Source organism: Halichoeres trimaculatus, unplaced genomic scaffold (genome assembly GCF_033239565.1).
Source record: "Halichoeres trimaculatus isolate MK-OKI-2021-1 unplaced genomic scaffold, fHalTri1.1 fHalTri1_scaffold_6, whole genome shotgun sequence".
Lineage (NCBI taxonomy): Eukaryota > Metazoa > Chordata > Actinopteri > Labriformes > Labridae > Halichoeres > Halichoeres trimaculatus.
Window position 1 is genome coordinate 16846540 of NW_027437184.1, and position 20609 is coordinate 16867148.

Sequence of the window (20609 nt, forward strand, 5' to 3'; positions counted from 1 at the left end):
TGTAAGAATGCTTTGTCTGCAGAAAACTGATATAATTCTGGTTTAAAAAACAGAAAACAATTGAGTAATTGTAAGTGGAACTTTTGTTGCACTTACAGGACATTCTCGAGTGATTTGGGCCTGACAAAGATGGCAATGGGATGAAGCTGGGCCGCTTGTAGTCTGCGAACAGCGTTGGCTGATACATCCAGGATGCAGTGTTTTCCCTGCTACTCATCCACCCATGCAAGTGGAAAAAAAACATGAAAAAGATCAATTAGAACTTTTATTTTCCTTACTTCTATTAAACTCGAGTCAAATAAAATTCATCATTTACTACTGATGTAAACATGATTTTTATTTATTTTTCTTATTTTGCTGGCTCCTCCAGTCTCAGTACACAAAAATAAATACAATGAGCCAGCATTAATCACTACAATGGATTAAAAAAATACTTTTTATGCATCAGATTCATTGTGAATAGTATGCAGTTCATGGTGCAAGATGTTGTTGTGTACCTGCTCAGCCACCTCACGAACACTTTGGACACTTGTGCCGTACAGGTGACTGTTATACTGGCCCGCCTCAATGAACCGATGGCTCTGGATGTCCTTTTCCATTTGTTCTCGTGATGACACAAAGTGATAATCCCTCCCATCCACCTCATACTCCCTTTTAGGCCGGGTCGTGTCTGTCAGGGAGAGTACAAAACTTCAGAAGCAACACAGACACTTACACTCCTCTTTGAATCTCAAAATCAAAATAATTACTTCCTTGAGAAGGGTAAATTATGCAGACATCAACCTAAAACGGCTGCAGGTGGCAGCAGTGACATCAAATGAAAACCAGAGAGTATCTGTGACTGACAGCATAATTACTTACGAGGAACACAAGATCCAAACTTATCAGGGAACTCAGACAACAGGTCATCATTTATCCTGTCTTTGACAGGACCCAGAATGATGATGGGCCTTGCATAATGAACTGAAGAGACAGAAAAGAGTCAGAGTGTTCAGAGAGGGGAAATAAAAACAAAATGAAATTGAATATGAGATTCTTCATAATGGGCTCCTTTATAACCTTACCTTCCACTTGGGTGACAGTCTCATAACTGTGTGAGGTTTTATCTCTCCCTGGGGACAGAACATGGACAGATTCAGCCAGGTTTCCTTTTACCATTATAAAAGACATTTACGTTTATGGTTCTGCATGTCAGTGTGTACTTGTGTGGTTGTTCTCAGATCATTGTAAGTACAGGAAGGGCCTTTGCTAATGTATAAAATGTGTTATCAAGTATTTCCAAGTACAATTATCATTGCAGCTATCCAGTAGCAGAATTCATCAGCCACCAGAAAAACAATCAATTTGTTTCTACACTGTTTGCCACTGACAACAACTGTTTTAGAGAAAAACAGAGAAGCAATCCGAGGCACAGTATCACTATAATGCTTACAGGCAAAATGATAGAGGAATTTTTTTGTCCTATAATAATGTATGGAGGTTTTTTGATGCAGTAATTTTCAGGTCATGGTTTTAGTATTGTTAATTCAAAGAGAAAAAAAATTCATCTGGAAATTACAACTAAATACTTGCATTTTAAAAATCAGATGCAGTGAAAAAGATATCTAACACATGACTCTGTTGGAAGTGATGCTTGCTTTAGTACAGTCCAAAAGGGATGCCAATAATGACTGCCAGTGTTTATATTTTGCAGTCTGTTTGATGTCCTACTGTCAGTTAGTGATAAGGGTAAATGCAGAGAGGAGCTGGCAGTGAAAATTAGTTGTTAACACATCTGCAGGAGGTGCTGCTAGCATTGCTGCTAGAGGCATTCTGCTTGTCATGAATACACAAAACAGGCTCCAACAGAGTGTGTCATGGTTACTATGTGCATCTATAAACATTTACATGAAGTCTTTGTAAATATGAAGGCTTCTGTGTCACCAAATTATGCTCCTGTGTCAATGCCAATTACTATAGTGTTGACTCTAATCTGTAACAGTCAGTGACATGTGTAAATGTCAGCCTACAGTGTCAATATGCAGTGCCTTTATGCTTCATACTAATTACCCTGAGTGCCAAGGGTGTCTCGACCATGGTCCTGGAAACAGAGAGAAAGAGAGAGAAGAGATTTATACACCAGAACAAGTCTTTTTCAGATAGACCTGGTAAAGAAACATACCCTCTCTTTGGTGTTGACGCGTGACCACTCTTTCCTTTCAATCCTACGGGAAGGAAGACCCAGAACATTTTAAAGATGGAATATTTTCTAAGACAAGTTTTAAGTTTACTTTCTACTTTGATAAAGATGTTATGTAACTTTTGAAATATAACAAAGGGTGAGTTGTCTCACCCGCACTCACAGTGTCATGTCTGACCTGTGCTTGCTAGGGATAAAGCCAACCTCCTCAGCCTCATTCTGGGGGCTGACCTTACGGGCCTGCCACCACTCCTCATCTCCACAGTCCAACACATGCAGCACATCCCCAAACTTGAAGCCAAGTGCCTGACTGAGGAAGCCACAGTCTGCAGTCTTGTCATAATCAAAAAGGGCCCTGAGAGAAGAAAAAAAAAGGAAGTTGTATCATAATTACAGACTCTTGGAGGCATGATTAAGTCACAACATCTCTTTAATCAGTAATCATACATTTCGAGCAGTATATCTTCAGTTGAGCAAAAAATGATAAGTGTTCAAAACATCAGTTAAAGCAAACCATCCCTTACAGAGCCTTTTTTAATCATTATTAAAAGCCTCTCATGTATAGCTAAATAAAAAGATGGTATTTTATGTCTTTGTTAAATGCTGACTTGAAAGTTTAAGATGTTCACTAAATGGATAAACAAACACTTCAAACCCTATGAGAGAGACTTAAAAATTACCATGTTATTGCCACCAGACAGAAGTAATGTGAATTATCCTGATTTCCCTATGCATATTGACATAGTAGATATGTTTAACTTAATAAAAATCATGTTGATGTGTCTGAAAATTATGGCCTAATTGAAAATGCAAAAAAGACTGTTTTTGTTTGCCAGGGCACTCGCCACCCATTGATCGTACTCAAAGTGTCTTCCACCAGAAGTTTTAGTATCCAGCCATAAACCTTATGCCTACCCAATCTTATTTGGGTACAAAGTGGGGGAGAATGCCACCATGCCAATGCGATATTATTTCCTAACGACAGTGGTAGTGTTGCAAATAAATAGGGCCACTGAGCAGAGAAGAAGAAACACCGCGCCATCTTGGATATACATATGTCATAATTAACCGCACCTGTTTGGTATCAATTGGTACACGTTCGGGGAAAACACAACGTTTTTAGCATTTGTAACATTTTTTTCTCGTGTAACTGAGACTAGGGACCACACAGGGCTGGCCACGTTTGATACTACCATGCCAGGTACAGCCTGAACGCGAGCAATGAGTTTCACAATCGAACGTTGTCGTCCAACGGCCGTAAAGTTTACGTTAAGCTAGCTCCGCTGTTGTTTCTCTTCAGACGTTACAGAAGTGGATAACCGTTAACACCATCGATACGGTTACTCAAACGGTGCTATGCTGGACAAAGTTTCATCCTTAATTCAAACAGATAGTGCGATAATTTTAAACTCTACTCTTTCCGACTCCGTTGGCTAACAAGTAACATCTGGAGCTTTTGGAGACTTCCGCCATAAAGGAAGAAGCCCGGCGAACGGTAAGACCTTTATTTCGTTTACTCTGGCCTGTATTTTGGTTTGGTATTTCAAGTTCTCGTGTCAGGTTAAAAAAGTTGATGAAGGCTTTGAAATATTTATCGTAAGCTTAACACTACACAGTCATAGCAACTTATTGGCTTTAATTGTTGGTTGGTTTGATGGGTTGAGAACTCTCGAGTAGCTAGCTGGGTTTGTGAAGTGGAGCTGTTCAAGGTGCTGCAGCAGTCAGTGTTTGTCGCGCTATATTTACACAAACAGTGGAACATGATCCGTGATTTTATATTTTGGCTTCCCGTGTTTTCTCTGAACTGTCAGTTGGCACAGTGAAGCGTTGTGGTTGTATGTAAGGCACATTTTGTGATTATCTATTGTGTACTGGCTCATTAAAGGTAGGCCATCATAAAACATAAAGTACTGCTTAGTTAATCTTGTATGTGAAGGAACTGTTGAGGCTGATAGGTATGGGTGTACTGATGTGACCGTCAATCTATATGTTATGCTGGAGTTCACTCACAAATCCATAAAGGGGTGTAATACTAGTAAGCCATCTAACACTGCTAAGGATGAAACTTGCACAGGATGCTATCTTGGCAAATACTGCATCACCCAGGTGCGTCAGTCATCATCAGCCATATACCAGTGTAAAATACATCAGTGACTCACATATATTTCTGATTTCATAGCCGGAGGCTAGCTTCAGGGAACTTTGGGTTTCTTTTTAGTCGTCGTTTAAGAATGTAACTAATGTGATCAACTTTAGCTATGTCTTCTTGTCTGTCTCGCATAGACATGAGTTAAAAAAAATAGGGTGATGAAGTAGGGATGCTCTGAATATTGAGTAACCAAATATATTTGGCTGAATATTGCAAACAATTCTGCACATTCTGCCTTTGGTGAAGTGAGCTGAAAGTAAGGCCAAATAGTAGTATGTGACGCAATGACACAATTAAACAACGTGCAGTGACATGGTGACCTCTCACCTTTGGGAAAAATGTAGACGCTGTGGAAATATTTTAAAGTGTTGGAGAGCGAGGAAAGGACTGCAGTTTGCAAAGAGTGTTCAACAAAACTATCTAGAGGGAGTTCCTCTGCAAAGACTTTTAACACTACCGCTTAAATTTGCAATTTAAAAGCCAAATACCCTCAACAGCATGCTGTGTACGAGAGAGACGGCCAAATCAGCTAGAAGGAAAGCGTCTTGTCTCAGCATGCCCACTCCATCTAGAGCTGACGTTTTTGAGGACGAAAAAGTTTGCTCAGGGCGAGAAAGTCATGGAGTTCATGGCTTTGGATGATCAACTGTTTAGTGTTGTGGAGGACATTATCGTTAAATGTGGCATCCACATTCCATATTCAGTATTCGGCCAAGCATTTATATTTTATTCGGCTTCGGCCACAAATTTTCATTTCGTTAATCCCTAATTAAAACCATGCATCATAGACATAGGGGGGGCATTGAGATTTAGCCACAGAATGCAGCCCCACGTTTTTTCAGTTGTTCATCATTCAGTAGATTCCATAGATTCTTTTCTATTGGCTTTCCATGAGATCACTAACTGAAAAGTCTAAAGACTGGATTCATTCATAAGCTGCACTAATTAGTTTTTGAGAATGAGCGTAAAATTTCAGACGCATTGTTTCTCTACTTCACTTTCATTACTTTAAATGGCCTCATACATGGTCTATGAAGGCATAAAACTTGCTTGTTTCCAACTAACTTGAGAGCATTCTTCCCCATCCTAAAGAAGTTAGATGCGAGTTGCCACAACATTATTGAAGCAGCTAACGCAAAGATTTCTACCATACAGTCATTTGTATCTGGTAATCACACTTACAGCTGGTCACAACAGGACATAACTTCACAAAGTCTTTGCACTTTGTAAATGACTGGGTTTAAGTGAGATTATGTCAGTGCAGTTAGAATACTTCAGGAGACACAGTTTAAGAACCATCACTCTGAGCTACTTGTATCAATTCAGTGCTGTAGAAACAAAGCTTTCTGTGTGTGAAGTGTAAGACCTGATGTAGAAGCCTCTCTTTGGGTTGCTCCTTAGCGTCGTGGTCCCAGAGCCCATGCTGCTGTTCATCAGCTGCTCTCTCAAGTCGTGTATCTTTGCCTCAAAACGGCTGTACTCTTCAAAAAAGAAGTAACACATTCAAATTATCCAGATAGTGTAAACATTTGAATAGTAATACACTAAGAAAATCAGCTTTGGTTTGTTGTGAAGGCTTGTATGTTCCTCAGTTGGTCTTTACCATCAGGCCTGTACTGAGCGATGATGGTCACCGTCTGGCCAGCATTCTTCAGTGCAGCAGCGGCCTGCTCGTGTGTGGCCATACGCAGGTCCACGCCATTCACCTGCCACACACACACGCGCACACAGAGGGTAACAGCATTAAAAACTAGCGTTATGAAAAATCACTCAGTGCAGACACACTTAGCGTATTTAATATTTGTGCGTGACAGCTTTATGAAGATAAAAGATTCTTTACACTGAGTATCTGATCGCCCTTGTGCAGCTCTCCGCTGAGGTCAGCCGGTCCCCCTGCCAGGATGAAAGAGATAAAAATTCCCTCTCCATCCTCTCCGCCAACAATGTTGAACCCCAAGCCTGTGGAGCCTCGATGGATCAAAACTCTGCGAGGATCCCTAGAAAAAAGATGAGGAGATTAAACACGTTAAATTATCAATAATACCATACAGCTAATATTCACACTCCTGTTTAAAACCAGTATTTAGGAACATTGCTCACCTGGGGATGTCATCGTCTCCCATCATGCCATGTAGAACAGGAGAAAACCGACTAGGTGAGGTGGGAGTGAGAGCTTGTGGGTAATCTGATCCAAGATAGTTAGGATGACTTAGTTCAGTGTCCATATGAGAATACGCTGAAAAAGAAATAGACCAGAAGAGGTTTGATTTATCATGCTGAATAATTTTTCTGAGGTAAATCTTATCTCAACTCAATGACAGATTTTAAATAAAAATACACTCAAATAATTTGGTATGTGTCCACTCTCATCTAGAGGTCTGAGGAAATGTATGTTTTGGCGATGATAAAAAACCTTAAACATGTTCACCACAGCTTACTCATCGCCCTCCAGTAGTTTCAAAGGAAATCATTCTCTCAGCTCAGCTTCTCTTTTGCAGGTGTACGATCTTGTTTGTTGAGGATGTGCTGATTTTGGGTGAGCTTTACATTAAACCTCAGGATGAAAATGGGCACATTGTAGACATTTGATTTTACACAGAGATGAGCTTACTGCTGGTGAGGTCTGGGGGGTTGTAGGAGTTGGTCAGGAACAGGTTGTTGGGCTTGGCCACCCTGAGGTACACCACCTCGGCTGTGTTTTTCAGAGCCCCCACCGCATCCTCGTGCATCACATCTTCCAAACACACGTTGTTTACCTGTCGTTTGCAACAAGGAGGGAAATGCATCAGGATCTCCTACTGCAGTGTACAAGGCACAGTGTTTTTTCTTTGAGATTTAAAATGTTATTTTCAAAATAATAATAAAAAATGAAATAAATGAACTACATCTGGTTTCTTATACCAATAATTTTAATTTAAAGTCATACACAAACTTGGCTGCAGTATCTCAAAAAATATTTTTATTGTCATGAAATATTTTCAAATTGTGCTGCATTATAAAAAGGGTTGAGAGAAAAAAGAAAATTGATGCATCAGGGATTTTTGTTGGGCAATATCAAAATTTGGATTCTTTGTCAAAAAAAAAACACTTTTTTTTCTCTTCAAATTCAAATTCTTCATTTAGTCATCGTTTGTAAACTGGATTGGGGAAAAAAAGTTAACACAGAGAGTGAAATGTTTCTCTCTGGCTCATGTGATGTGAAAAAGCAAACAAAAAATCTCAAAAATCGTAAATATTGAAGAATCGCCATTTAAATTGAATATATATATATATATATATATATATATATATATATATATATATATATATATATATATATATATATATATATATATATATATATAGGTCAGTCCTCGCACTCGTAAATTTGAGAGATTGAATCAACATAAACAGTATTTTTGACTTAGTTTGACTTGTACCATTCTGAGTTTTGCTCTTTACTCAGACACCATGTAGTAGGAACCAGCACCATTTTGAGGCTGCTGTTGTTGGACTTGCTGTCAGCTGCTTTGTTACATTCCCTCTGTTCTCCAGCAGATGGCAGGATTATTTCTTCAAAATCATGGCATTGCTTCACTTTCCACTACATTTATCCCATCCAACGACTGCATTACCATTTTAATGGAAGTACTTTAAGGCAGTAAAATTACAGCTCCCCTCAGCTCTTGATAGATCAGTGCTGATCTTACACAGATGCGTGTTTGTCTGTGCTAAAGATTGTGAATCTGCAGCTATCAGTGACATGTGGACATTTGTATCGGCATGCTAACAGTTATTATTATACTAGAGGAACCAACCACTAGGATCTTGTCCCCGATCTGCAGGCGCCCATCTTTATGAGCTGCACCACCTTCAATGATCTTTGTGACATAGATACTGTTATCTCCTGGTATGTGCTGGTTCCCCACCCCTCCAGCGATGCTGAAACCTAATCCTGGGAAAAGAGAAAAAGAGAGTGAGGAGAGAGCTGCAGAGCCAGCTAAGGAGGTGTGGGTTAACAAGGAGCAGCTTTGCTGAATCCAGAGGGCACAGTTTAGCAAGGTAGAAGTCTCTCTTAAGGGGTGATGCCATACACCGGGACATGCTTCCACTTACCTTTAGGCCCTTTGATGAGTTTGATTTCAGTGACTTTTTCTGCTGCTGGTTTTCTACGGAGAACATAAAGGCGGACGATAGCACCTGCCTCCTTAAGAGCCTCAACAGCTTGGCTGTGTGTCACCTCTCTCACATCAACATCGTTCACAAATAGGATGCAGTCATTCACACTGAGAAACACAAAAAGAGAAACAGATCAGAGGGAGCATACAGAAAGAGCTTTGTTGATATTTGATTCTATCATCCACCAGAAGTGGTTGGCTCTGTCAATCTTCAGCTATAGGTATACTCGGGATCAGTTTCAGCTCTGACATCTGGCCTTTCACCCCCATCTCAGAATCCAATAGAAGACGTGGCGATAACCCTGCTGCTATTGATTGAGTGAAGGAGTGACTGCAGTGTAGCTCTATTTGTGTGACACGTTCTGGGCGATGATAAGGTCTTGATAAATGGAGTGTAAATGAACCTGTGTGTAAAACAAGAGCTGATCTCCATGCAAAAAGATTTTGACAGTGTAACTATTTTCAGTCATGCACAGTCTTCCTCAAAGGGCCCAAAACCTCTACTTATCGCTTCTCCATTCCAGTGTTTCAAATTGATTCTACGGCTGTGAAAATTATAGTGTGTAAAATTGTGTAAGACTAGAATAGTTCTCGAGGGTGTGAGAGGTTTAGCTGAACAAATGAATTCTGCTTAAGTTTGACCAGCCAGCTATCTTCATGCTTTCTCTCTTATTTCTTACATTCTGTCTTATTTCTTTCTCTCTCTGCCTTTTAACTCTGCTAATGGAGACATTTCATGTTTTCAGTCAGTCCTAGCAGATTTGGTCACAACCTCTCTGAGCCAATCATCTTTTGGGAAACAGCTAAAAGTAAGCTGTTGTCTAAGTTGCATATTGATGTGAATAGTAGTTGAAAAATTATTTTCCTCTCACAGAATTAGAGCTGTTACATTTGTTTCAACATCCACAGTAGAGGATGACTTTATGTACAGGCTCATGTTGACTACTCTGCCTTTAAGCTGATGCAAAGAGCTGCCCCATACTGTTTAGTATTGCTTACAACTCAAACTTCAGTCATTTTCTGCTATTTAAATTCTTTCTGTGATCTTGAAAAAGTCTCCCTTCTAGATATATGCCTGATTGTAATCCACACTTTAAAATGAGATTATCAGCACCAATATTGCTGGTTACAGGTTATTTTAAACTGCTGCTTCTTAGCTTCCAGTTCGGTTTGTCCAGGACCAGATTGATTTACAACATATATAGGTCTCTATGACAACACCACGCTGGCTGACAAAGTTTCAAAGTCGTTAGAAGAAATAAACAGAGAGATCTGTGTTTTTCTCTGCTAAAAACGATTTCTGTGATTAATTTTGTGGTGATGGTGGACACAGGAGCCTAACTATGACAGAAAAAGGACATGAAAGCAGATAAAAGCAGAGTGATACAGCCTAAGCTAAAGTCTAACTCGCCTTTAGCTCGGGTGTATCACTTTATAACACAGGGGCTAAACTCTGTGAAAGTGTTCATTCCAACCCACATGCAGCAGTTATTCTGTGGTCTGTTCAAACTTGAGAGTCTATCAATAAAATGAAGAGTGAGGTTATACTAGCTCTGCTTGGTAGATAACTGGCAGCACATAGCTAACTAGGATTTACTAACGTTGCACATTACACACATGTTGTAGAGCACCAGCTGCCAGCTGTGCTAAATAAAAACAGCTACCAAACTACATACAGACTGACAGTGTTTACATGTTTTCACCTTAGCCTTCAGATACCCGGAGCACCGAGCTAACATTTGGCTGTCTGGGACATTTGCTTGATGTCACGTTTCAAACCGTAGCGAAACTGTACTGATAAGTCCCTTACTTTCACGTGTTGTATCCAGTAAAAAGTTGTCTTAATCAAAGACAAATACGTCAGAGTGTGGAGAGTCCAGGCCAATAGGTAGCAAAGGAGTGCAATCAAAACAAATCCCCACATTTTTGTTCTGTACTGAGAAAGGCCCAGTGAAAAAAAATATTGGACATTTTTGAGGAGGGAAACTGGCCGAGTTGGTCCTTGCAAGAAAGTCTGCAAAAAAGGAATTCTTTATGACCTCCAGTGGGTCATATGGCAAATTTTAACACTGTTTTTGGTTCCTTAGAGTCTTTTTGCTTTTTTAAAAGTATTTCATGACAACTGGGATGTATAGGTATAAGTGTAAAAGGCCAAAATGGGTATGTTGCCTAGAGGCAAAAAGGTACCATAGAGGGTTTTAAAGGAAAAAAAAAACAACAGGTCCATCCTGAGGTGACTTTGATCCTGAACAGGCTGAACAGTCGGTCGGCTGTAGTCCTGTAGAACACATCTCTGTACTTAAATTGAAAAGTTTGTTTCTGTTTTCTAAGTGTGTTTCCTGGTAGAAAATGTCCTGGTTGTCTGTATCACTAAGTTTCAAAGAAGGTGTGCGAGAAGATCAGTGTAGGGCCAGGGTAAACAGCGACGGTACTCAGTGTGTTTTCAAGACAGCATAAATTCATGCATGCAGGCCACTGCTTTTTTATTGTTGCCAGGTGTGTGCAGAAATACCTGAGCCTGCCATCCTGAGCTGCTGCCCCTCCAGGTATGATTTTGGTAATGAAGATGCTGGGGTCGTCGCCCACGTGGGGGTTATCTGTTCCTCCTGCTATGCTGAAGCCAAGGCCTGAGTTACCCTGCAGGAGAAAGAACAAACACCTTGTTAATCCCATTGTGGGCATTTCCAGCTATAAAAGATCTCAAATCAAGTGTAAGGAAAAAAACAGGTTCTCACACTCACTCTCTCCAGTGTGATCTCTTCATACTCGATTTCCCCTTCTGTTCCATTCACCTATCAGGCACGAGCGTTAATTTAATCATATAAGGATTTAGTTCTGTGGGATACTTCCAACCCTTTAAAAACACTGAAACACCAAGAGGTGCTCGGGAACTTCTAGTAATGCTCAGTTTTAATATGAAATTTGATCCAAATGATGAGACACTATTTGTTGACCATCGTCATACCTCATGGTAAAAAATGAACTATTCTTCAAATTCTAAAAGACCTCTGGCTTAAAATCTTCACTACACATCAGTTTTACTTCTGCAATTAAGCAGGTCTCTGAGGAAGAGAGAATTTAAAGAACTTCAGGCCTCACAGTTTTTTTTGGTGCTGACCTAGAAAACAACTTTATTTATTGCTGGAGCGATGCAAAAATACTGCTCTGATGTAAGGCTTTTCTTTAAGACACCACATTTTCTCCTTTACAGATCACAAATATATGTTCTAGGCTTAAAGAAACACAACCGTTATCATATCCTCTGTACCATTTGGAAATCTTACATTAGCAAAGACTGAAATAAACTACAGGTATCATTCACATTAAAATTGTTTATTTGAATCCCAATTAGTCACTACCTATGTAGCCACTACTCTTCCTGGGCTCAGCTTATACAAACATGACTTTAAAATCCACACAAATTAAATCTTAAAAGGGACAGTCCAAGGCGGAACAAATAAATAGTGCGGAAAGATTTACATGGATGCTGAAGAAATGAATAAAATAAGTAATAATTCAGACTAAACATCGGCAGTTCAATTAATTGCATGATTAAGCCTAACATAATACAATAAAGGAAAGATTAGACATAATCCTTACATATGGGGAGCCATCGAGTGTGTCAGTGTTCACCACCACTGGAGGAGTGTTTCCCTGGAGGCAGAGAGAAGAAACATTATTAATAAATTATGGCAGAAACTCAAAGATGAGGCAGCTCCTGGACCAGCTCTCAATATGCCCCTGAAACGTTCAGTCACAGCCAAGAGCCTTTTTAGCTCAAACTATGATAACGCTATTCTCTTTCTGCTATGGCTGTCACTAAGGCTGAAGGATAGAGTGCTGCTGCTAGTTTCCATCCAAGATAGAAACAGAAATAATTGATGCCTGCTCCGATCGTTCTTCTGTGTTTTTCTGTGTTCGCTATATGGAATACGCTTGTCTGTGTGTGTGTAAATGCTCGCACATGTTTGTGTGTCTGTGAATGCGTTGTGAGAGAGCATGAGGAGAAATGTGAACTCAAGGATGTGCAAATGACATCCGTTCATTTAAATTCCTTAAATAACACAAGGTGATTTAGTCTGTCACATTATGAAAAACAAGTTATTGACCTGATTTATGAGAGAGCTAACTCTACATTACTTCTGCTGTGATCTGGCGCTATATGGAAATAAAATTAACTTGACTTCCAGGGGGGGCAGGCCACCCCCCTATATAATGGAGGGTAAACACTGTTGGTTCAAGCTCTTACTTTTCTGCTTGTCTATTGTAGTTATTGGTTTTTGCTAGGGATGCACTGATATGAAATTTTGGCTGATACCGTTATCCAAAACTAGGGATGCACAATATTATCGGCATAATATCGGTATCGGCTGATAAAAGATTAAAAACGCGTTTATTGGTATCGGCAGATATGAAAATTTCTGCCGATAGGCACAGCCGATAAGGTGCTATTCAGTTAGGATTATTATTATTTACCATCTGAAAAATAAGCTCCTTAAATAAAATGTAGAACTTCATTTATTTGCAATGCAGAGCTCTGTGTCTGTCACCAGGTTGTTACAGTAGCTCTAAAATAATCAAATGCTACTTGGTAATGTTTTAAAATGCATTGTACATTTAAAGTTCATGTGATCTAAAGAAATTATTTTTCTGTATTTCAATACTGAATGTCTTTAGTTTAAAAAAATAATACATTTCTTATTTATGGTAAAATCAAATGTTTTTTGTCTTGTTTTATGTGTGTTTCTTAAGCAAATAAGACCGTCACAATTAGAGTAACATATAAATTCCAGTACAGGATAGACTTAGCTTTCTTTACAGCGAAAAAAACAAACAAACTTGTGATTATTGGTATCGGTATCGGCCAAAAGTGGTTTCGATATATCGGCAAAAATCCAATATCGTGCATCCCTATCCGAAACTGATATTGCTGTTATGGCTGATAACTGATATTTACTGATATCAATATTGAAAAAAAAACAAACAAACAAAAACAATCTGAGATGATGTGTTGAGGTAGTTTAGGGAGAAAGAGTGGCGTAAGGGTGAGAAAAGACAACCATGGAGAGGATCAAAGGATGGAGCGCCCAAGATGAACACAAACCAAAAAGTGCGTTTTGTCTGTTTTTTTTTTGATCGAAAACAGGAGGAGAGACATAAAAGAAGAGGGTCCACTCTTCTTAGGTAGTTTTGGTGTAAACAAAGTCAGAGAAAACAATATTATGTGGGTCTTGAAAGATTGTTCAAGATGCTCTGTAAGTGGCCGGCAGCTAATGGGTAAATATCTGCCCACTTTTACACATGGGCTGATGCTGATATGTTTAAAAAATTACCAGCATCGGCCGACACCAATATTTATACCATTATATCATGCATGAAAGAAATAAAAAGCAACTTGGTAACAAGTTAATAACTGGTGAATCACTGACTGTACTGTCAGCTTAACTGATGGTCAGAGAACTTCTTCCCTAAACACAAAATGCATCGGTTGTGTTATACATCACAGTACAGCAGAATTGAATTACTGATCAAAAGCATTGTAGATAAAAGACTAAAAGAGTGAGACAGCAGGGGGGGAGGCGGATTTTACAACATTGATGTGATTTAGGTTTACCCATTGGGAATTTCCTTATCTGAAGTGCGACAGTTAACCTCTACAAGCTGTTCTGATTCCCCTGCTTTTAATGCAGTTTGTCTTCAATACATCCTCGCACTTTCAAGGATGCGCTTTCATCATCAAGCTGTGTGATGTTGGGAGATGTAAACACACCGTCGTGTGCTATACTCTTTGGAGAACACAACCTGATTTCCCCATTGGCATTCCTGTCACTGTGCTGTGCCATGCTGATTAGCATGGGAAAGACCTCGGCATCAGAAGTGCTTACAGTGCAACCAGCAGCATAAAATCAGCCCGCTGACCTTCACAGACCCGACAGCTCCGCACATGCACAAATAACCACACAGCCGCACATCTGAACATATTTCAGCTCTAAAAAAATGCTCCTTCCTCACCTTAGTTCTTCATGTGATATAATAGGAAGTTATTTCTCCTCTTGGTTTGTTCACCTGAGAGATTTACGTTCTCAGAGAGGAAAGAGGAGCACACAGTTTTTTTTTTACAAATATTACACTGAATTGTGTGATGAAGTATGTAGAAACCCAGAGGGAGGTATATAACTTACTCCAGGTTAAAACTATAACAACTGTCCCACAATTCATCTTGTTTTAGTTTTAAAGCCTCCTTTTATAACTGGATGTCTTTTAAAGAGACACAATGATGTGGGCTCACCTTGTCAGTTTTAACGTCTTTGTTTTAACGTATGAAAGGTAACCCTGTGTTTCAAAACACCACCACCCTGTGCTCCAATGTGTGCTGTAGCTATCATACACGATAAATGATGGGAATTTGAGCAGCCATTGTAAAGAATAAATATTAACCCACATGAGGCAGAGAAATCAAATTCTCCCCCACAAAATGCCAGAGCTCTGCTTTAATGCATGCTGTTCTATTACAACAGCCTGTGTGGAGCTCTGCCATTTGGCTGTGTCCAACAGACTGTGCTGCTGAGCATTACGTCAAATTCATCCTCATCTAGAAACCAAAATAATGAGTGTAGCCAGCAGAAATAGAAACCCAGAGCAGGCAGTCTCTCTGCAGGGACTTTTGACAGAGCCCTCTCCTGCTCTTGTCCACTCTGTCAGGCCTTTTGACATCACAGTTGTTTGGATTTATACGGTTTGGCTGCTCTTGCCCTCCAATATTTTAACACCACCTTTTCAGCTCAGCTGTCCTCTGCCGTGTCTCTACAGGCAGCATCAGCCTCCATCCACAGCCAGACCAGATCACTCCCTCGTGATATGGGTTTATATAAAACCCTCTGTATAGACTTATGTCCAGACTAAGTAAATAATTTGCCAAAACAATAAAAAATAAAAAACTATATACATATTTTTCTCAAAGGGGACATATCATGCTTGTTTCTCCTTTTCACTATGCCAGACTAGGATGCCTGTAAAGCATTTCTGCCCTCAGTACAAGTCATTTAGTGCCTTCATTGCCCCACAATAGCGTTCTCAATATCCTCATTTTAGGCCATTCTGAAGATCTCGTTGAAACGCTCCGTTTTGAGAATGACCTCCAGTAACCTCGCAATGTCACAGCCCTTTGTGCTCTGATTGGTCAGTTCTATCAGAGGGGCGGAGGGGGTAGAGCCAGGGGGCGGTTTTTGCAGCATGGCAGTATTTACAAAATCGCTACATTGAATGGAGCAGACCGAGCGAGTTTGCTGTTTGCCAAAACTTCACCGTAAGGCATTGATAGCACTAATAAAATGGCAGAGTGTAGGATACGTCCTTTTGTATTGGACCCCAAGTCAGACCAGGACGGTTCTGCAGCTCAGGAGGAAGAAAATCCACCTCGACACAGATCATCTCAGGACGCTTCAGTGTGGTGAGTCAAACCGGTACTGTAACATGTATAGTTTATACGTTTATACTCGGCTCTTGGTGGGTGTATCATTCGGTGACAGTTGTGTGACTAACTGACATCACAGAGGAGGAGCTGCTTTATCAGACTACTCCAATAAAAAGAAAGGATCCTCGTGTCGTCACGACGGTCGAAATCTCGCGGCCAACTGGCAATGACCTATTTTCAGAGGCATTAAATTTTGTTCTAGGATATCAGAAAAAATACAATATCTCATTTTTTGAAAATTCAGGGGGTGTAAGGTCTTGTTTTCAAATTTATTATATTATATGTAAGTATTAAATCAGGGATCAGCATGATATGTCCCCTTTAATACAGAAATGTCATGGCTGTGTGCTTCAGAAATGTAAATGTGAAAATTGTGATGTGTATTTAACATAGGACGCGATGTGAACAACTGCAGTCTGGATGATAATGTTTTAGTTGTTTATGCTTCGTACTGGATTTCAGCAAACACGTTACCAGAAGGAAAATGCGCTCTGGGGCATGTTGAAAACACAATGAACGAAAGTGTAACTCCCCAGGGTTTATATGCAAAAAGAACGATTGTTCTATCTTACCTGGCTTCAAGTATACTGCTAATTTAAACCTTTTATGTAATTTGTGGGCTCTAAAGAGTTCAATAAATATCTTTCCTCTATATGAATGTTGAATAAAACCATTACATTTGGATTCTTGTAATGGAAACCATTCAGCTTCTGCACTGTAAAAAAAAGCAAAGTTACATTTTTAGCCTAAATCCAGTTGTAAGGACTTGAAAATATGAATTACTGACATCTGATAAAATATTCTAAGTAAGCCCCGCAAACTGAGCCACTTGTCTGTTTTAAAAGACTTTACTGAGTTACTGACACTTCATTTTTTGAGTTACAGCTCGTTACAACAAACAGTAGCTCGTTGAACTCGAGTTTCTTAGTTGGAAAATGCAGGAAAGACAACTTTCTGAGTTAGTCACTGTGTAGGTCAAAACTCACTGCCCTGCCTCAGTGTTCCCCTCGAGCTGGAGCCCACACAGGTAAGATGAAAACTGCCTTTTACTGATGAGTTAAAAATGATGATGTGTTTTTTTGTGTGTGTGACTGCGTTAAAAGTAAAGGCATACAGCGATTGATGCATGTTCAACATTTGAATACAAATAGCTACCAGTTCTTGGTGAAAGCTATCAGCTAATCTGATGCTTAAGTCTGGGGAAAGTAGCTTTAAAATTGAGATAGAAAGTTTCTTCTGGTTGGTTTGTGTGATCTTCATGAATGTACGTTAAACAGCAGTCTGTGTTACACTAACTTGTCTCAACAGGAATACAAGAATAGCTCAGACAGTAACTGATGAACTAGAAAACTAGTACTAGCTAACTAGAAACTGTAGTCACAGCTGACTCAACTGACTTTTCATGTCTTTGTTTCACAAGATGCAGCATCATTGCTCTGTTGCAATATGGTACTTGGACAAATTTAACATCTGCAGGTTTTGGACAGAACTGAAGTGTGTTTGCACTTTGGTTTAAAATAATAAGGATTAGAGCAGGCAGCTCTGACAACAGGCTGTAGTCTGGTCTATGTCACCTGCTGCATTGCCACTACTAAATCTTTAGTTTAATATATGCTTGTCTTTTCTCTGTGTCTCATTAAAAGGCCACTGACCCAAAAGAGAATCAAAAGGTGGGTCCCACTGTGGGTGAACTCTCTAGAGGGTGAGAATACTGCAGCTCATAAGGGTGTCTGAGTATCGCTGCAGTGGAAGAAGCCATTGTCCTTCCAGAACTTTCTGACCAGCCAACAGCCCTTGTTAAACTGTTTGAACTGGACAGCTGTATTGGATGCATTTACAGTTCAAATAAAACAAATGTTTTGGAGGTAAATGTTGCATCTGCAATTATTTATAATTTCTTGGGGAAATATACAGCCATTTACAGTAAGGAAATCAAATTAATGATTTTAGGTTATTGCAATGTGAACTCATAAGTTATTATAACTTTCAAACAGTTAAAAGAAGTAAAGAATTTAATTTTGTATAATTTGAAATTACAAGTGACTTCAATTTAAAGTTAGTTACTAGAAGTTAAGTTTTCAAGTTTTTCAACTTGAAAACATGACTCTAGTTGAGTAAACAAATGAAAATTAAAAAATAAAAAAAGTTTCAGAGCTTATCTCAAAATTTTGCAAATTTTGTCGCCTTGCAATTTTGAGTTTTCTCAAATTTTCTTTTTTTGCAGTGTGGTTAATACCCGAGTGCTCACTTTACTCCAGTGTTTCCCAATCCTGGTCCTGGGCTACCCCTGCCCGGCATGTTTTAGAAGTTACCCCACCTGATTCAAATGAATGGCTCGTTATCAGGCTCCAGTAGAGCTTGATGACGAGCTGATCATTTGAATCAGGTGTGTTGGAGTCGGGGAACATAAAAAACATGCAGGGCAGGGGTAGCCCAGGACCAGGATTGGGAAACACTGCCTTACTGCACATGTGGATCATGTAGTCTCAAACTCCTTTCTGCACACACTCGCATTACTCTGTCTGGTAGGCATTATTTTTGACATTTACTTTTTTTTGGCAAGCCCAAGAATAAACAAAATACCAAGCCCTGTCACTGACTGTTCTGCTGAGATACATGTACAAAATTACTTTAATATCACCAGAGGGGATGTGTGAGCTAGCACAGTATACCAAGCTGAGGTAGTGTTAAATGAGCAACTATATGTCTTGCCTCACAGCAACAGCAGGAGGAAAACTTGTCAAGTGTAAGCAGTCCAATCAAAAGGCAGGATACAACCCTCCATGTTCAAGTACCAGTTTTTACATGTTTGCCAAGCAGTGTATATTGTGTATGGTCCATTTTTAGTGTGTCTGTTGCTCCTCCGTTAAATACAGAAAAGGCTCCAGCCCTGTGCAGAGCTGTTAAAGAAATGGAAATGAGAAAGCTTCTGTGGAGTGTTTTATGACGTGTCACTGTGATTCTTGTGCGTCAGGTTGAATGGCTGGTGATTTAGCTGCCTCTGCGCTCGCATGTGGGTTGAAGTGCAGGATGTGATAGAGGTTAATTTGGATACCACATTATGCAAATTGCTCACTTATTGGCTCCTTATTCCATCCCACCTTTCATCCATCGAGTGAAGCAGAATGTGATTGTGTGTGTGTGGGCTGTGGTGATGTGGAGTTGGTAGGTGCCTACAGCTCCTGGTTTGCTAGAGTGTACTAATGAAAGACATCATTAGAGGAGATCTTGCACACATCTGTACCTGCAGACACACACATACAGCCTCAACAGGATTTGAAAGCAGCAATGGTTACTCAGGCTGAATGTGACTGCCTTATCCTAAGTGGCTGCATGTACGGATGTAGACCTGACCTGAGTTTTCCAGTATATGGATAAACATTAACAGGTCTTGTACAAACAAACAAACACAACCTCAGAGGAGTTTTTTTCTCAACCTCCTGATTCATCATACAGATTTCTGAGTCATGTCAAAGAATGGGAATAACTGAAACATGCTTACCAGCCTATGATGTCGATGATACTTTACTTTCCGAACATTGTCGAGGAACCGGCTGCCCACCTTTTTCGCGTACCACACTGACATGAACATTCTGCTCCAGTGGTGGAATATAAAATCACGCCTGATACTTGGAGCAAACACTGCTCACCTTTTAGAATTACATACACACACACAAAGTGTGTGTCCAAAACAGTTGGAATGCCCTCTCAGCAGTACCATGTAAGAATCATTGCAAAACGTGTCATTTGGTCTAAGACCTGCCATAACACAACCACAGAGCATCTAGAATGCCCCAATTAACAGAGACTATTTTTAAACCAACACATGTCCTTCCAGCTTTTTGTCCCTCTCAGTTTAAATTAAAAATGAAGAATGTATGCTTTAAACACAAATTTAACAAAGAGCAATAACTGTTAATCCAAAATCAGAGGGCATAGCCTCATTAGTCAGTTTTTCTTGCCGAGTCGTTCCATACTCCATGTGAGGTAGCCCTAAAAATGCTCAAAAACAGGAATCCAGTTGTGAAAAAAAAAAAGCACTCATTGCTGATAAGGCTTGTCATAATCAGAGACGAAGCGGTCCTGTCTCCACAAATCACCCATCCAGAGTCAAAAAGAGCATTCGCAAACCAATCCTCTCAGTCCTCAGCATGTCTATCAGTGGACTGCGAAAGCTTCCCCACTGCTGGTCTGTGCTCAGCAAGAACGCAGTTCATATTTTCTGCTGCTGCTACTGTGCTGTACCCCTCCCATCCCCGCTGCTCAGGAAAGAGGAGCGGGCAGGAAAGTTTGATGGCAATTAACTGCCTCTCTGTGTAATGTCTGCCCTGGCAGTGTGAGAGTGGGAGGAATTATACTTTGGCTGAACTTGGAAGGACAAGCAGCTCATACTGACCAAACTCGTCTTGAAACTGAAGAGCTGTTGGCTAAACAGTATTGACAGATAGGCTGGTAAGTTGTAGCTCGACACTAGATCATTACAGTTTGTTATCCGTGTGCTTATTGAATGTACTTGTTTTCACTTTTCCTCGGGCTACTAATAAGCTTACAAAAAAAAATAATTTTGTAATGCAGACTTTCACAAGTAACAGAAAATCTTCCACAATGAAGCTTTTACTGCAATTTTGCTTTGCTTGAGGAACAGAAAAT

At 39.9% G+C, this 20609-nt stretch overlaps 2 protein-coding genes across 15 annotated transcripts in view; one reads left to right on the forward strand and one right to left on the reverse strand.

Moving 5' to 3' along the window:
- Window positions 1–20609, reverse strand: part of dlg4a (discs, large homolog 4a (Drosophila)) — an 82386-nt gene that overhangs the window by 4763 nt on the left and 57014 nt on the right. For 4 of the 12 annotated variants that reach the window (XM_074671560.1, XM_074671558.1, XM_074671557.1 and 1 more), the window contains 17 exons: window positions 12086–12139; window positions 11221–11277; window positions 10998–11122; window positions 8424–8593; window positions 8126–8262; window positions 6940–7084; window positions 6429–6564; window positions 6169–6325; window positions 5932–6034; window positions 5695–5809; window positions 2343–2534; window positions 2162–2204; window positions 2050–2080; window positions 1065–1112; window positions 862–963; window positions 498–670; window positions 97–209 (listed from right to left, as the gene is read on the reverse strand). In XM_074671560.1, coding sequence (XP_074527661.1) covers window positions 97–209; window positions 498–670; window positions 862–963; window positions 1065–1112; window positions 2050–2080; window positions 2162–2204; window positions 2343–2534; window positions 5695–5809; window positions 5932–6034; window positions 6169–6325; window positions 6429–6564; window positions 6940–7084; window positions 8126–8262; window positions 8424–8593; window positions 10998–11122; window positions 11221–11277; window positions 12086–12139 — 1901 coding nt within the window. Of the gene's footprint in view, window positions 1–96; window positions 210–497; window positions 671–861; window positions 964–1064; window positions 1113–2049; window positions 2081–2161; window positions 2205–2342; window positions 2535–5694; window positions 5810–5931; window positions 6035–6168; window positions 6326–6428; window positions 6565–6939; window positions 7085–8125; window positions 8263–8423; window positions 8594–10997; window positions 11123–11220; window positions 11278–12085; window positions 12140–19461; window positions 20089–20609 lie in introns of those variants that run through there. The other 8 variants (XM_074671561.1, XM_074671556.1, XM_074671559.1 and 5 more) reach the window with 6 other exon arrangements.
- The window catches only part of zbtb20 (zinc finger and BTB domain containing 20), a 123913-nt gene continuing 106899 nt past the window's right edge, over window positions 3596–20609 (forward strand). Inside the window, exon 1 of one of the 3 annotated variants that reach the window (XM_074671568.1) lies at window positions 3596–3674. The gene's annotated coding sequence lies outside the window, so the exon portion shown is untranslated. The remainder of the gene's footprint in view (window positions 3675–20609) is intronic. The other 2 variants (XM_074671570.1, XM_074671571.1) reach the window with 2 other exon arrangements.